The 18,106-nt window shown below is 43.7% G+C and overlaps 1 protein-coding gene across 18 annotated transcripts in view; it reads left to right on the top strand.

The window, feature by feature from the left end:
- The window catches only part of SOX6 (SRY-box transcription factor 6), a 1,055,545-nt gene that overhangs the window by 573,021 nt on the left and 464,418 nt on the right, over nt 1-18,106 (top strand). For all 18 annotated transcript variants that reach the window (XM_069623758.1, XM_069623756.1, XM_069623746.1 and 15 more), the window contains one exon: nt 15,251-15,340. In XM_069623758.1, coding sequence (XP_069479859.1) covers nt 15,251-15,340 — 90 coding nt within the window. The remainder of the gene's footprint in view (nt 1-15,250; nt 15,341-18,106) is intronic.

Genomic DNA, 18,106 nt, shown 5'->3' with positions numbered 1-18,106 from the left:
TGCATCTCGCTACTTTTACCCCAAAAAGGTGTGCCCTATTCACAAAGTTTCATTGAAGGAGCGCGTCATAGTTGCACATTTGCATTCCCTGATTTATTCACTTTGCACATTTGAACAGGGGGAATTTCAGAAACAGGATGCGCATTAAGAGTGTGCAGAACATAAACACATTCCGCTGGGCCTGAGTGGGGCAGGTGCCATGGAAATGTAATACCTGTCTGTGTTTTGTCTGACCCTTTTATGCATTCTTAGATTGAATGTGCAGCAGCGTCATGATCCAGTGCTATCCCATTTACAGTACTGTCCCTGAAACAAGGATAGAAATATTTTTTTATTTTGTTTTTTACACATTTCACAATGGCTGGGCCTTTAAGGGTCTGTCTTGATGAAATGCGCTCCCAGCATCCCTCTGGGAGCGGGGAGCACCATAAAGACGCCCCACACAAATGCATGCAAGGGAATGGCCAGCACATCATTTGCTTGCAGCACGGGCCCCTGAAATTGTGCAAGCCACCTTTGATAGGAAAGTGACTTTCACATTTCCCAAAGTAATGTAAAAATAAAATGCATCTTCTGCACATATTTATTTGCATTACATTTTGTGAATTCTGCACTGCTTTTTTTCTAAAATCTTTGCAATTTACCATTTATTGTTAGCTGAAAACAAAGTTCATTTTGGTTTCTGTGTTAAAGATATAGCCAATTGCAAGCCATTAGAAACTTTGCCTTCTTAGAGCATCCTTGGCAAGAAAGGTTCTGACCTATTCCATTCATTGTTCGTGTTTTGCTTTGCTGGCAGGAAAAGGTGTGATCCCTTCAATCTAGTGTTTACAGCAACATTTCAGTAGCATGTCATTGTCATGAGCTTAACCCGAATCTGTCACCCAAATCTTTTAAATGTTCTTCCCAAATTGAGTCATCCAGGCATATTTGTAAGTTTTAAAATTGGAAGGAAGATTAGAGTGGCAGAGTGGCAGTTGGATGAAAATAAAAGGAGCACACATTTGCAACCAAATAAGCCAGGAATTATTACTGTGTTTCACTTTCCCGCCCACTGGCTTGTAATACTGACCAGTGTACTCCTTCTTGACGTCATTGGCTGAATGGTATCATTAGACCAGATTATGATTATCTATAATAGGAGAGTTCCAAGTGTGGATGAGCAGAGTGCCAGCTGTCCTTTCCCAATATGTTGTACATTTTTTATTTTTTTAAAGTTTTAGTTTTAAAACATTTACAAACACAGATAGAACATCATTCAACAAGTACAAGCACTGCAAATTCTAGAAAGTAAAACCTATTTAATAAATCAAAATATTACAAAATTAGAAAATATGTGAAGTCATTACAATTCATAGACCTCATTTAGCAATGGTACAGCGAACAATTACCCACTCACAGTTTTCTACTATTATGAAACAATGAGCAGCTGACAAGAAAAAAGCATAAGCACAGTGACAAGCAACAATTACATAAGCAAAAAGGAAACAAAAGCATTCAGTCACATACATAGCATAATGTTCCTGTAAATAAAACCAAACCTACTCATGCCTTGTTATTGAATCCTTATTAGAAAAAACACTTTTCCTTTGGCTCCTAATCATAAAAGAGCAGAAAACAAGGTGTACACCTATCCTTTAGATTAATTTCCAATAATAGTCTGATATTCAACAATTGTAAAGAATGTGCTTCTTTTCAGTCACTACACCACTGCCACAGATGCTCGTGCATGTTCTTGTAAAAATATGGGATCATGCAGATTAGTCAAAGCCAATGGGTGGTGTGAGTTAATGACACGAGTAACCACATATTTTTTTTCTTCCAATTTTAGAAGCACATTTAAGACAAAGGGCCTCATTATAAGTTTGCCGGTCCGCTATCAACCGTACCAGTAAACATGCCAGGAATGTTGTTTCTGGACCCGCAAACTACGAGTTCTGACTGGCCTGGCGGGCGTACTGGCACCCACGGGCAGAGCATGTCGGATGCACCGGCACCATTCTGAATGGTGCCATTGCATCCGACCTCCCCATTCCCATTAAGCACTATAGGGCTCAAATGGGAATGGGGAGCATTTTTTTTCTGGCAACCGGGAATGGGCAATTACCGGGTCCAGCAGGGCCGTAATGACCCAGAAATTGCCCATTCACGGGTGCCGGAAAAAATCAGAAGTTTGTCAGCAGCCTGCCGGTTTTACCGGCAAGGCTACCGCCAAACTTGTAATGATGCCCAAAATGTTCAGAGTGAGCTTCCTACCTACTTTATCTAAATGTAGCTAATGCTCCTCATTTGGTCATGGCTGCATAGCTCAGTGTCCCAGCCAATATCCAACTGATCAGATATACCACATTGTGTTTAGTTATGTTATATTGCATTTGTATAGCACCTACTGCCATAGTTCATGGCATCAAACAGCTTTTGCCTCTAAGAGGGGTAAAGGAGGAGTATGGCAGAACATTCAGTAGTGATAGGGAGGAGAAGAGTCGGGTGCTCACTTTCTGTCCCGTCCGTCCAACTTGCTGGTGACACAGGTATGAATTCCACTGGCCCTACCTATCAGCCCTGCATTCTTCCAAGTTCGATTCAAAGAATTGCTTTAATTTGGGAAACAGTAACATATGCTATTAACATTTCAACGAAAACACAATGGCAGGTTCTGTATCAACTGCAACTTGTTATCATGTAGATTAAGTCCGGGGTTCACGTAACCAGTTCAAAACTAAACAGAATAAGTGTGCTCTTATTCACTGGCTTGCTATATAAAGAAGGGCAGGTTTTACAACAAAAATGGTGATGGTGTTAACAGGCTTCATTATATTCCCAACACTCTAGCCATCCCCCCACTTAGGGGTCTAAACCGGCTGGTAACAGCCTGCCAGCCTGAACCTAGGCAGACCAGAGCGAAGTGAGGACCTCAAAAAGGCTCAGGCCTGTTACTGGCCATGTACGCCACCCTTAGTGGGCATGATTGTTATTCTGACCCTGGGATCCAAATAGTTATTATTATTTTTTTTTGTACTGGAGATGGGTTCCATGCTCATTGACGAGCCCAATCTCCAGTGGAAAAAAAACATGGCCACCACCATAGCAATTAGGAAAGGGATTTCTATGGTGGCGGCCCAAGAAGGAGCGGCGGTGCCTGGAGAGCAAGAAGGTAAGTTGGGTGGGAGTAGGGGTGGGGTAGGGTGAGAGGGGTTTTGGGGATTACTTGGGGCAAAGGGTGTGGTGGGAGTGGGCAGGGTGGAGGGTGTTGACAGATGGGTTGGGGGAAAACTGGCGGCACCCAGGTAAGTGCCTCGGGTGCCTGGTAGAAACACTGGCAGTACACTGCGTTCTCGCCTGCATTTCCATCCACCTCATTGGCTGAGCACTCTTCCCCCAGTGCAAATTGAATATCTGCCATTCCTTTGGTGCTAATTGCTCTATTTTTATCATAGCCCTGGACACTTATTCCATGGATTTGTTACTGAACTCATTTCCATGTGATCCAGTTTTCTTAGATTAAGTTCTCTTCTCCAAATCACTTCCTCTCTGTACCAGGAGAGAGTTGCTCTCCCTTTTTGTGCAAAAGCTAAGAAAAACATTACCAATGCATGTGCGCTGGAATAAAGAGAATTCATATGCACTTGTATGAATTCCATCACGTTCTTTCATGGTGGAATTAATGATTCATGCTCTTCTTCTCGGCTTCAGATGTGTCGGAGGAACAGACAGCTCAAGTCTAGTTTAAAGTGACAGTTCCATTAAAAGAAACTCTTCTGCCCAGTGATAATTCAAGAAAACAATGGTACTTTGCGGGTCATTTCAAAGAGCAAACATTAAAAGGGAAGAGCACTTCACTAAGGGGTGCACCAGCAAGGATTCCACTTTAATTAGGGGCTTTTGGGCAAGGAAGTGTGCATGTGAGCATGCACGGGCATGTGCAATGTTCAGGATCACACCCACCTAAAACTAAATGCCATAAGAAAAAGGACCCCATTGGCATCCAGTAGATTCTGCAAGATTCAGATTTGACGGTGGCACTGGATCTTGGATGGCTAAGCAGGCCTGTGCTTTTGCATGTTCACACAAGACGAAAATACATCGAAGCTAAAACCGGTCCTTCTGCTGCGGGTGAGAGGGCGTCAAGCAGGAGCTCGAGAGTGAGAAAAGTATGACCATATGCCCATCTGCGCTTAGCAAGGAACATATTTTGTGTGATGACCTAGATTTATCAAAGTACACAATTTCTGCTTGTTGACATTAACGTTTTGAATCAAAAAAGAAGTCTTCCCCGCTGAGGGCCATTAAGGCCAAAGCAGCACACTGTCTTTAATGGGAATACTTAACGCCATGTGGTAAAGTTGCTTAAAAGGATGCATTCTCACTGCAACCCAGGAGCAGATGTCCCCGACGTAAACTGGCATATAATAACGGCCTGCTGGATGATGAGATGTAGTACTGCCTTATTGCGTTCTTTAGAGTGGTGCAGGCAGCGCAGCATTTCAAGATGAAAGTATGAGCTGGAATCACTTGTCCGTCTTTCCATAGGCCAGCACCTGTCCATTTTGCTAACTGTCTTCCCCTTGTACATCTTTTCATCTCTCGATCAATCCCTTCGTTTGTCTATAAAAGTCTGATTGCGCGCTTGGCAATTATCATCTGGAAATACTGTCCTGTGTAACCCTCCAGTTATTTCCCATTTTGGAGTCCCATAGGACTCTTATTTGTTTTTGTAGTCTTTATTTATTTATTTATTTATTTATTTATTTATGTACAGGAGGACCAATGCTTTTTTGATACCAAAAGAACATATAATAGATAAGAAATCAGATTGGGTGGGAAGCAGCGGGCTTCTTACAATGGAGTGAGTTTGAGGGACAATCTGTCACCAGGGACAATACATAAGTGGAAATACACAGTTTATGGACAATCAACATTGGACATTTTTAAGTGCAGGTAGGTGGTACTGTGCTCAGGATGTGCCATGATGGGTGAAGTGTTGGAGTCATGGCAGAGGCAGTGAGGGATAGAGGAAGGTGAGAGGCGAGGGAAACATTTTGGCTAACTTTCAGATGAGAGGTAGGCTAAGAGGGCAACTCAGAGGCGAGGGGGTAGGCTTTTAGTTTGGTTTTGAATACATCCGTGCTTACTGTTTCTCGGATGTCTGGGGGAAGAGAATTCCATACAAGTGGAGGAAGAGGCGAGAAAGAGCAGAAGCGAGAGGAAGCACAGGGAGGGCGAGGAGCTATAAGGATAGTCAATGAGGCAGAACACAGATCAAGAGAAGACTTTTACAGTTGGGTAGAGGAGGACAGAAACAGCAGTGTCCTACTGTGGATAGATTTGTGAGCCATGAAAAGACATTTACATCTGGCACAGTTTCGCATCATCAGCCATGCAGTCTGGTGACAGTACGCGGAAGTAGGTGTAAAGTGAGAGATTTCAAAGAGAGTCCTGGTATCAAAGTTTATGATCTTGTCAAGAGGACGGGAAGCATAGCTGGGGAGACCAAATATGATAGTGGCACAGTAGTCCAGTTTGGAGAAGGCAAGAATGGTTAAGAGATTCTTGTTGGTGTTAAAAGGAAGGGAATGCCTGATGTTCCTAATATTTAGAAAGTTGAGGTAAATTGCTGTTCCAGTTTTGGAGATGAAAGTAGAGAAGGTGTGAAAAAGGTCATTGATGACACTGAACTTTCTAGCTGAAGAAGAGTAGGTGAGAGTGTCAAGTGGGAATTGGATATGCAGAGGAAGAGATGAGAGAGACCTTTGGCAGTGAAGAAGAGCACCCCTGCTTTGGTAGAACTTTACATCAGAGAGTGCAAACACATCCAATATTTATTGACAAAGAGGCAGTTGGAAACTTTGATAGAGAGATCAGAGGAGAGTTAAGGATAAGAGAAGATGATTTGAGTGTTGTCCGCAAAGAGTTGGTTTGAGAACAAAAAGGAAGAGATTAGTGCTCCAAGAGCAGATGTTTAGAGTGTAAAGAGGAGCAGTCCCAAGACAGAGCCTTGTGGAACACCAACAGTTAGCAGAGTGAGTTCAGAAGTGTTGTTGATCCAGGAGACTCAGAATTGGCAAGGTGCAAGGTATGATTCAATCCGGGCAAGGGCTCAGTTGTGAAACCCAAGTAGAAAGAGTGCATTAAGGAAATCAGAGTAATCAACAGTGTCAAAGGCAGCAGACAGGTCCAAGAATAGGATGGAGGACAGGCTGGAGTGCTTAGCAGAGGTGATGAAGTTAGACGCATTCATGAGAGGAGTTTCTGTGGAATGACAGGAAAGGAAACCTGCTTGTAGCAGGTCTCAAAGGTTGTGGATGTCTAAGAAATTGGTAAGAAGGTTGCACACAACACTTTCAAACACTTTATAGTAGTGCTGAAGGAGAGACACAGGGCAAAGGTTTGCTGGTAGTTTGGGTCATCCCTTGCTTTTTTAAGAGAGGGATGACTGTGGCTATATTGAAAACAGAGGGAAAGCAAGCAGAGTCGAGGGACAGATTGAAGAGTTCAGCGAGTTGAGAGGCCACTAAAGGGGCAATAGGCTTGACAAGCTGAGGAGCAGGAGGGTCTGATGATGCACAAGAGGGGATAGCCTTCATAAGTAGTGATAGGACTTCATCAGTTTTAGTGCGACTAAAGTGGGCAACAGAGGCAGAGGATGTTGGTAGAATAGGTGGAGTGTAAAATGTAGGAGGAGGGACTGTGCGGGAAGTCAAGGGAGAGTCACTCATTTTGGAAATGTTTCCAGCAAATTATTCAGGTAGGCCGTTAGATGGGAGAGTGGAGTTGACAGTCATAGACTTAGGAGAAGTGAGGAGTGAGTTTAGCGTGCCTTGTAGCCGGCGAGGATGGTTGGAGTGATAGTCAATAAGCGTTAGGTAGAGTTCCCTTTTTGCTCTATCAAGAGCAGACTTGAGAGAGTTCAGGGAAGAGAGGTAGAGTTGCAGGTCCTGATGTGAGTGGGTATGCCTTAATTTGTGCAGCAGCTGACGCATGTCTGTGAAGAGAGTGCATATGAATGGGGTGACCCATGGTTGAGGATAAGACTTCGGGGTGAAAGTAAGCAGTGGGAAGTGAGAAGAGAATGAGTCATATAGTAGGGATTGGAAGCTGGAGAAGGCAGTGTTGGTGGAAGAGGCATCAGGTGTGATGAAGGAGAGCGACAACTGTAGGTCAGAGAGAAAGGGAGAATGGCGAAAGTTTAAATGTCCTTTCAATTATCTGTGAAGCAAGAGGTGAGGAAAGGTAATAGGGTGGAAAGGAGACTGTGGTGCAAACAATTAAGTGATTAGATATGGATGCTGTAATAGTAGTACTAGTGGCTGAGCGAGAGGTGCAAACGAATAAGAAATCCAAAGATGTACCCCCTTTGTGGGTAGCTAGGTTATGAATAGAGTGGAGAGCATGGTCACAAGAAAAGACTGATGTTCACATTTCTGAGAAGTGGTTGGCGAGGGTAAGTTAAAGTCACCTAAGAGAATGAGGTGATGTTTAGTGGAAAGAGAATCCCAGCGTTGCCTAAGATTATCAAAGAATGATCGAGTGGGACCAGAAGGGCTATAGGTGGACATGATGTGAATCGAATAATGCAGCGCAATAGTAGAGATGGTGAATTCAAAACAGGTAGCAGAGGATGTGACATTGGTGATATGTGAGGCATTAAGTTGGCAAGAGAGTAGTTGTCTGATGCCTTAACCTCTGCCAGTCAGTCGAGAAGAGTGAATGAAGGGGAGTTTGGAGTCATGTAGGGCCACCAGAGTGGCAGTGTCAGACAGAGAAATCCAGGTTACAGTGATAGCAAGAAGGTTTAAGGGAGGAGAGCTGGAGTGAAAGTAGTAAGTGATTAAGGACGTTTTGTGTTGCATGTAGGTTGAGCATTCCAGAGTGCAATATTCAGCTGATGAAATAAGGAAGAGAAGTTGAGTCTCAGAGGAGGAAAGGCGAGATGGATAGGTGTTAGCAGAGGTATGGTTAGCTCGTCTGCTTTGTTTGATGGAAGGAAGTGGAAAAGAGATGGAGTAGTGGGAGTTTCCTTTTGTGAGTTTTATCATTTGAATAGCAAAGGAGGACATTGTAGCATGATTGGAGAAAGCATAGTGAGAGGTGAGCAGCAGTTAATGCATTATCGGTCAGTAATACAGTGTGGAGAGACAATATAGTAATTAGGAAGTCTTTGTTTTGTTCGTTTGAAGTGTTTCTAGGCGCGCCAAGACAAGGGGGGAAGACAGAGGGAGGACAAGACAAATTATCTTACTAGGCGTCATTTAGATCGCAACAGTGCAAAAATACAGGGGGAAGGGAGAGGGGGAAGTGCCACGGAGACGGAAATGGGAAGTGCAATGAGGACAGCATTGCTCTGAGTGAGTACAGTCAGGGCAGGGCACCTCCTGATAAGTGCAAGGAAGCAGGGGGTTGTAGACCTACAGTTACAGTCCCTAGGTGCGCGCTAGGCCCGGAGGCAGTGCAGGGGAGACTGATCATGGAGGAATCTGGTACCCAGTGAGACTCTGTGGCTATCCAAGCAACCAGTTGGCATAGCAGACAGGTAGGTCAGCAGGAGAGAGGGAGAGAGAGAGAGAGAGAGAGAGAGAGAGAGAGAGAGAGAGAGCGAGCGAGAAATCAGAGGAGAAAGCAAAGGTCTTGAGCAGCTTCCGGAACTTCAGGTGGTTCGGTTCAAATTTGAGAGGGGCAGGGAGGCCATTCCAGAGGAAGGCACCTGCACGGGAGAATAAATGTCTACCCCCACTCTCTGCATGGAGAAGCATCTGCGCCTCAGAGAGTTAGAGGTTGCTGAGCAAAGGCCTCGAGGAGGACGGTATTTTGGAAGGGTGAGTTGGATGTAATGTGGACCCCAGAAATCCTTGTGGACAATGCAGAGGGTCTTGAACTTGATACATGCAGCCACCAGGAGCCAGTGGAGAGATTTCAGGGCTGGAGAGATATGGTCCCTGGGCTTGAGGCGAAGAATAAGTCTTGCAGTCCTGTTCTGGATTAGTTGGAGAGGGCGGAGAGCATTGGAAGGCAATTTGAGATGTAGGCTGTTGCAGTAGTCCAGCCTAGAGAGAACCTGGGCTCTGGAGGCAGTGAGTATCTGGGGGAAAGTAAGAAAATGAAGAATACCTCTGAGGAGGTGCAGCTGGTAGTGGTCCTTCTTGGCAAGGTCCATGATGTGAGAGGAGAAGGAGAGAGTGGAATTGAAGATGACACCAAGGTTTTTTGCCATACTGGAAGGTGAAGGAAGAGGACCGTACTGAGAGAGGGAAAGCGGGAACAGGGGTCCCAATGAGAAGGATCTCCATCTTACTAGCATTAAGGCAGAGCTCATTGGAGGTGCACCGATGCTGAATCGCTGATAGACAGGAATGAACGAGAGAGGAGAGGAGGCTGACAGGAGCCTAAAAGAGAGCTGAGTGTCTTCCGCATAACACGGAAAGTTAGAGGAAAAGGTAGAGATCAGGTGGGCCAAAACGGTCAACTAGACATTTAAGAGCTAGGGTGAGAGGATAGAGCCCTGGGGGAAACCACAAGTGGAGAGAGAGGTGGTGAAGAGAAAGGACTCAAGTTGGACCTGTGAGGGTCTGTCCAGGAGGAAGGAGGTCAACCACTCCAGGGCATGATCTGTGATTCCCAATTTCTCGCGGAGTCGATTGATCAGGATGGCGTGATTGACCATGTCAAAAGCAGAGGAAAAGTCAAGGAGGGTGAGGACAGAAAGAACGCTGGAATCAAGATTAGAGAGGCGATCTTCATGGGTGTTCAGCAGAGCAGTTTCCGTGCCACAGGAAGTGATGTCACCAAGCCAAGATGGCCACTGGAAGTGATGTCACCAATCCAATAGGGCCGATGGCAGTGAAGATTCAGACTGAGAATGAAGCCAAACACCAGAAGGGATGACAGCATGGACTTAATGGGGGAGTGCCATTTTACTGCAGACAGTGTTAACAGATGCTGTAAAATTGTACCTGTAAATGCTTTTGTGTGAAGGTATTTACCGCCAGACAAAAAAAGGTGGCATTGAGGAGTTTCAGTTTTGAAACCTGTCATTTACTGAAGCAGTAATACATGCAGTATTTTCAAATAGTGCATGTTTATCATTACCTCCAAACGTGTAATCTGTTCCTTAGTCTGCCTGTGACTCGGTCTACCTATTTCGTTATCAATCTATGGATTTTTGCAGGTGTTAAAATCCAACCTGCTAAGGGACCTCGGAGCTAATTACGGCAACGCAAAATTGTGGTGCCGTAATTAGCGCCTTCCCCATTCCCATAGAGCCCTATGGGGCAGAAATGGGAATGGGGAAGGGCAATGGCGGAAAGGGGATTTACCGCCCCTCCAACCTTGGAATGGGGCGGTAAATCCTCTTTCCGCCAAGGCGGTGCCGGTATTTTACTGGCATGGCTAATAGCGCCATGGCTCACTGCCTACCGGGTAATGAGGCCCTATATCTTTCTAGTCATCTGTGGTTTCGTTTATTTTTTAGATCCATCCATCCATCCATTCGCCCCTTCAGCTATTCATTTGTCCGGCTATCCATGCTTTCAACTATCTGGCCTGTCATTTGTCCAACACAAATTCTCAACAATAACTAGTTTCCTAGGTCAAGCATACACGTGATGGAGTAATTAGAACGTTCATGTAAACTCTATGCGGAAACAAAATGTGAATTGAATCTAAAAACGCTGACGTGCATCCTGCTTTTGTTTGCAGCAAACAAAAAGCAAATGTGTTTTGACCTACTCTCCTTATCTTCTCTCTTGGTCCCAACACCACATGGGCTTGAGCTGAAACTGCAATGTTTTCCTTTGTTAAATTTCACAAAGGATGTATTTTAGTGCATTTTTGTTCGAGCACATTCTCTTTAATTGTCTGGAAACCTTTATCCTGGGTTTCGTTATTCAAATAAATATTCCTATTAATCCTTTATATACTAATAAAATAACTACTGTGCTGGAAGGAATTTGGCAAATGATTTTACTGCACTTCAAGGGCACACTATGTAATTGTAATTGCTTATTTGTAAAGCGCCTGTACACGATGGAAGTGCCTCAAAGCACCTAAAGCATGCTTTTCATATCCTTTCACACATGTGATTTGAATGAATGAACAGATGCCCCGGGGCAAGGTGCACAATGCAAATAAAATAAATACAAATACAAATGGGCTGATCACTCAGACCCAATTTCAAAATAGGACTGGTCCATGCACAGTTTGGGAATTTGCGGAAATAGCGTGCAATATAAATATATATTGCCTGCTGATGACTGTAGAGTAAAACATGGTAGATGCCATTAGAAGACCCCCTGAGGTCAAGTCTGATTGGAGTGAGTTTAGGAGCCTTTTTCCAATGAGAATTGCTGGGCTTCATCGTTGTGAACACTAGAGAGGCCTCCTTTTGATATGGGAAGAGGGCCCATGGGGAGGACACACTTTGATGTCGTCCCACTGGTAATTGACAGGTGTTTTTGGCTCCCTCATTGTTCCGAAAGAGCTGATGAAAATAATGTATTCATGTAATTAACAAAAATTAAATGGTATATTATTGCATGACAAGTATTATAATCATCTGTATAATGAGCTGTAACTTGCTCATGTTTTTCCGCTTCATTGAACTATAAAGTCACTAAATGAATGATCTTTTTTTTGTTTGAATCTTATCTGCACCCATCCTCTGGCAATGTTGTCTTTTTGGTGAATGGTTTGCTTAAGAATGTTGAAATGACAGCTTTGTCTTTTTTCTGACAGAGCCAGGTTTTGGGGTCTGGTAAACCTAACATAGTTATTTATACATGGACGATCAATAAGAATGGATGCATGAAAAGGTTTTGCACAGCTTGCATGTGCATTGACCGTGCCCAACATGTGTTCCTGGAGCCATTAGCCATTAAGTAATGTACTTGAGCAAACATCACGTTGCCAACATTGTTATTTTAAGGACGTTGCTTGCAGTAAGCCATGCCTTGATACAGTGTATGCCCCTTGTCATGTAATAGAAGTACATCATTATGAATTATCAGAGACTCAGGGCTGAATTGTATAAAGTGGCACTGTCCATCATGCATGTGCCCAGAACATTAGCAAGCACAGGGGCATACTACCATGTGCGCAGAGGGATAGCTAGGTGCTCACTGAGGTGATGGGCTAATGGGTGGAGCCTCCTCCTGGATGCTCTGAAAGTGTGCTTTAGGAGTGCTTCATTAGCTTCTGTGGAGAGTATCAGGGATCAACAAATGTAGACCTCTCTTGGGGCCATAACATCCCCACACCAATGGCCAAGTGTGTGTGCACCAATTTAGGCAGTACACAGTAGTGTCCGGTCACTGCTATATACATATGCACCAGGGTGCACCCATACTACTTTCTATGGCGTCCAGGTCCAGCCCAAAAGGGTGGAATACAGGCATTCCTTCATTCCGTCAGACATAAAGTCAAAAGCACTTCATCAGTGAAAGTAAAAAAGTATGTCCCAGCCGTGCGCTACCTGATCGTGATTTCTCGCTACCTTTTGAAGATCAATGTGAGAAGTCCTAATGGTTCCACAGAAAGCCTTCAAAATGATTGTATGTGCCAGCATATTGGCTGAACTAACAGTATGCGTATCTCCTGGTGCATGTGTATCACGCTGTTTGCAAACCAAAGAGACCAATACTGATCTAAAGTGCCACTTGCATGATTGAATATCACTCTGGTGGGCTGTTCACATTCCAGAATATTGAAACTATACATCTACCACTTTTCTCCCCACTGCTCTACATTTCTGGGCCAAGAGTTTTTAATAAGCTGCCCGCTATCTAAAAGCTCCATACTCTCGGTGACCTACTACAATTAGGGTTCCATGGGTGTCGCTCCACTAAAACGGCTTGTATCCACATCTGCAACTTTTTCACAATTGCTCACCACCCCAAACTCTCCTCTACCCTCTTTCTCCTCAAACTATGAACAGTCTTTGATTCTGTTGATCACTCCTCTCTCATCAATAGTGCATCTGACCGAGAAGTTCATGATTCAGCATCCAGCAGATCGTCCTACAAGGATTCCGTTTGTCTCTCAGCCGAACACCATTTCATGGCCCTATGCGTTCTCATGTTCAACTCATAGAGACAGAAGTGATCTACTTCACTGCCATGACACATCCTATCATTTTCTCCTCACGGGTTTCATTATCTCCAGAGTTACTCACCTCATGCCCAAATGCTTCAATACATACCTCAGCAATTGATAACATCAGTGACCACAGTGGCCAGATTATACCTGGTGAACATCAGGCAGATCTGGCCTTTTCTCACTTACCGCTCAACTTAAACGCTATGCTCCACTCGCGTGCTCTCTTGACCTGATCCCTTCTGCAGACTGCTTTTGGGGCTCCCGCTTTCCTCTTTCTTGACAAAATCGTTCGCTTCCCTTCCTTCTCTCAGCAGTCTTCCCCCACCTTCCGTCACTGTGGGGTTTAGCTCTCCGTGCCCAGCCTCTCCCTCTACCTACATTTGGCCTTTAGATCCTTCCATGGTCCAGTGCCCACCACTCTTCTTCCTGCACCCTCAGCAGGAGCAACACTCTCGCCCTCTCTGTTCCTCGCCCAACCTGTGCATGCTCTCAATGCTAATCCTCCAACCTACTTGCCTGCTGTCTGCCTCTAGCACTCCTTACTCCTGAGTCAAGAACTAGCAGCAACATAACACCATCTCCTCCCCCTTGAAAAGGGACCCTTGCTCTGTTGTCTCCTCTCTCCCTCCCCAAATCGCTCCAGCTTCATGATGCGAGGATAGCTCAGGGCAACGTGCTCGCCTTGGAAGCAAGAAGACATGGAGCAACACAGGTTCGATCCTCGTTCCACGCTTAGAAACCTCTGGGTATTAAGCGCTTTATCAATAGCCTATAATATCATATATCATGACTGCATGAAGCTCCCCACCCCTTCCCCTCACTAGTCGGCTTATTTGTATCATCCCGGGTTTATGTCCTATACATCCCCCTCGTCAACTGTGTCTACACTCATACTTGTACTCAATTATAAGGTACCTGACTTCAGAATTGCCCTGATTTCTGTGTGAAACCTTTATACATGTTTCTGTTTAACGCATAGTGGCCTAATAAAAAACAAAAACAAAACCTAGAATAAACGTGCTTGTATACACAATTCACACTGGCTCCTTTAATACAAGCCACGTTTATTGACAGCTTTAGTCAAATAAAATGTTATGCCATGGCTCCATATGGCTAGGGGTGATCTTTCTTCCTAGCCAAATGCTACTCATCTGCTCAAGGATTAGCACTTGCCATTGAAAGAACATGGTGATTTTCTCTGCAGAGACCTTCGAACAGAATGTCTCGTAAGAAAAGACCCAAGTTCTTGCAACCCATGTCACAAGCATTACTGCTCCGAAAAAAGAGCGGCAATGGGACTATTTTATTCAAACATGTTAAATTATGCATTTACTTTGACATCTGAAAGCGGAAAAATGAAATCAAATATCTTCGTTCTACCGGGCAAGAGCTGGCTGTGAGAAAGAGCCCAATGGCGACTGGAATCAGCAGCTCCTTTCTTTTCCAGGTCATTGAAGTGCCTTCTCCACCTGCCCCTCTGGACGAAGGGAGATGTGCTGCATACATATGGGCCCTCCTTCCAACCGTGAGCCAGTGAGCCTGTCACTGCATGCACACACGCAGAGACCTTTCACGCATCGCCGCCGTGCGCGATGTTGAGAGCGTGCCCACAGCGGCAATGTGCAAATGGGGCCAGGATAATGACGTCCTCCACCTACTGCCCTGCCATTCCACGGATCACTCCCAGGTCTTGCTAGCATGTCCAACTCAAGCACACTCCATGGAAGTCTTCCAATGGCAGGCACAAGAGAAATTCTGTTATTTGGTACATGCACTGGAAACACACGTGCAGCATGTGGCAGTAGGCGCCATACAAATATCATATACCATAACAGCTGCATGCCTGGCCTGCTACTGTAAGGTGCCAATGCTCGTATCCATACTTGAAAGCACTTCAATTCAGTTCCAGTGTAGTTTCCCTGAATTAAAACGAACAGATAGATAAGCGTGAGATATGCGATAATACCATTTTCAGAGGAAAAGTCTTAGCTAGATATTGGGCAGTGCTTTTTTTCTTTTTTTTTTAACTTGGCAACATTGAAAGTGTGGGTATGTAAAAATGTTGGGATTTTAGCCACTTCACGACAAGTCCCAGTAGTGTAGAACATGTCATTTTATAATTGATAAGCCTGCACTCATTGTGTCGCTCGTTCTTTATTAATAGACTCTTCCTGCATGGAGAAGTTACTGTCTAAAGACTGGAAGGAGAAAATGGAAAGACTGAACACCAGTGACCTTCTGGGAGAAATTAAAGGTACAGTGCAATAAATATTTAAACTGGGTCATGATGCTTTTATTACAAAATGTGTTCATTAAACGTACAACAAATCGGTGCATTTTCGAATCTACGACTGTGTGCTAAACTCCAGAGGGACTCCACAACAAGCCACTGAGTGCTGAAAGCTGGCCAGTAGTTCAGCTACCCATTCCCTAAACATGCCTGTGTTAAAGGGACATATGTGTTATTTCTCCGAGCAGATCATTTAAATGACTACACATGCGTTAGATAAGAAACTTAAAATAGTTTGTGCAAACCAAAGGCTGTTCATATAGCTCAGTGACCCGACTGTGATTTGGGGGTGTGCGTTTGTGTCGAACCAGCAGGTCACAGGTTGAAATACTGGCCGAGACAAATCAAATGTTCCTCTTTCTGAAGTCGGTAGAGTGCATATGGGTAGTATGAAAACACCTTTTACTTGGAGTACTGTAAAACTATGAGAAAGCGCAAAATAGAAGCAATGTATTATTAGTAGTAGTGTGGAAATATATACAATGCACCTTCCACTCCTCGTGCTGACAGATGCACAAACACCAGTATTTATATGTTTGGACTATTTCTTTCAAACATGATGTACTCATTTTAAATTGGAAAAACACAGCAACACACACAGAAACCCACAGACACTTTCAAATGTCACTGAAATTGTTCTATTTTTCCAAATATTCAATGTATTAAAAGGCAGTGTTTCAAATTCCAACCATTTACGTTAAGTGCAGGTGCTAGGAACCCAGATCACAACCGTGGTTAGACAATCCAGTCACCTTAAAACATGAGGAATATCCCTGTTTCTGTCACTTCCCCCCCAAAAAATACACTACAAACACGCCCATTGTATTGACAAAATTGCACTAGGCTGATTGAAAGATTGCAAAGAATAAGAATGCAGTGTCCCGCCTCCTCTTAAGACTTGATCGTACTGAGACCAATTTCTCTTGTGCTAGCCTCACCACATTGGCTTCCAGTATGCCATAGAATTGCTTTTAACGTCCTATGCATTTACTTCAAGGCAATATGGGGGACAGAGCATCTGTTCTTCTAGTAAACCTTGACCTGTCATAGTTATTTCAAAGATGCCTGTTGAGACATAATTGCTGAATTGCAGTTTCAAATGTGTTACTTGTGTACCAAGAATATGTCAGCCAAATGTGCCTTCAGCAACTTGATTTATATATATATTTCCTGCACCGACGTCCTATTAAACATGCATTGACAAAGCCAACAGTTGTGGCATGTGTATTGGTGTTAGGATAAGCCCAGGTAATCATGCTATTTTCGAGCTGTTGCCATCTTATAGTCAGGTTGTCCATTATGGCAGTGTCTAACACAGGCCTATCTCAGGCAGACACAAAAGCAAAAACTGTTAGCTTTGCTCTTGCTTGTTTGTCCTGTTTCCCCCATACACTCTTTCTTTCTTTCATTCTCTCCGCATCCCCTTCTCTGTATATTTTTTCCACCACATTCACTTTTTTCTTCTTGCCTCCATCTTTGCTCATGTTCAGACCTGAAAATGTCTTTTCGGTCTGGGGTTACTATCCACAAACACGTTATGAGCTAAAACGGTTGTCTGATCCAAAAAATGTTGAACTTCATTCTTGAAACTATCCCAGAAGTGTAAGGAAACTTTTGTTGGTTGTTTCACCTTGATTATCACTAGTAGGCTTGATGCAGAAGTGTAGGGGAAAAATAGGAAGATAGAATCGAGTCTGTGGGAATCAGGGCATTGAATGCTGAAATGGTGCCTTGCTGTGTTTATATATGGTGTACTTTTTCTCCCACCATGAACAACAATTGTAATACTTCAATGCACTAAAAGAATGTATTGCCCTCATTACAAGCTTGGTGATGCAGGAAATACTTGTGGTAATTTCATCACCACCACTTTTTTGGTGGTACCGGAATGACAGCTATTTTTCTGAACTGCTGAACTACATGAATGACCTTAAAGTGGAGGATTTTCCTCCAGCATAATGCATAATGCTGGAGGAAAATCCACCACTTTAAGTAAAGAATTGGTGGAATTATTGCAGCAGAATTATCGCTTGTGATAATTGCACCAAAATACCCTATGGTCTCCAAATATGGGGATTAGCATTAAAACCAAACTTGTAATGAGGCCCAATGTGTTTTTATCAAACTCTAGCACTTACCCCCTTCCCTCATCTGTTCTCTCTCTCTGCACTTGTACGCTCTGAATGATTCCATGGCCTAGCAGTACAGCTTCTTTCTTTCTCTTTATTGTTATTATATTTGCCTTCCATTCCCATGTTCCCTAACCATTGCCCTGTGGGTGCTTTGAGACACAATTTCTTGGTGTATAAGCGCCTTACAAAATGCACAATGAATAAATAAATTAATACACCGTACAAACAATATATATGGAGCCTGTGAAATGCAGACCAATACTTTTGCTAGACCATTGTTAAACACCATTCACTATAAATAAAGTGGAGCGCACATCTCAAAATGCATGGAAGTCAAATGACTAGCATTCTGTTGCCCATATCTAGAAACATTGTCATGCAGTTTCAATGGGAGAACAGATTTGTTTATGCATCAGGAAATTAGTCCTTCTCTGAATCCTAAATCTTGTGCTACAAAGATCAATACATGTTTCAGATTGGCAATTGATCGTTTTTATTCTGCAAGGTATTTCATTCAAAGCATGCAAAATAATGTTATGTTAAAAAGTGTTTCTTTTCATGACAGCAGTACAAGTGACTACAGACCTATCATTTTTGT

The sequence above is a fragment of the Ambystoma mexicanum genome, chromosome 11 (assembly GCF_040938575.1).
Source record: "Ambystoma mexicanum isolate Mex_15411 chromosome 11, UKY_AmexF1_1, whole genome shotgun sequence".
Classification (NCBI taxonomy): Eukaryota; Metazoa; Chordata; class Amphibia; order Caudata; family Ambystomatidae; genus Ambystoma; species Ambystoma mexicanum.
The sequence above is the reverse complement of the archived record's forward strand: the minus strand, read 5'-3'. Positions and strand labels throughout refer to the sequence as shown.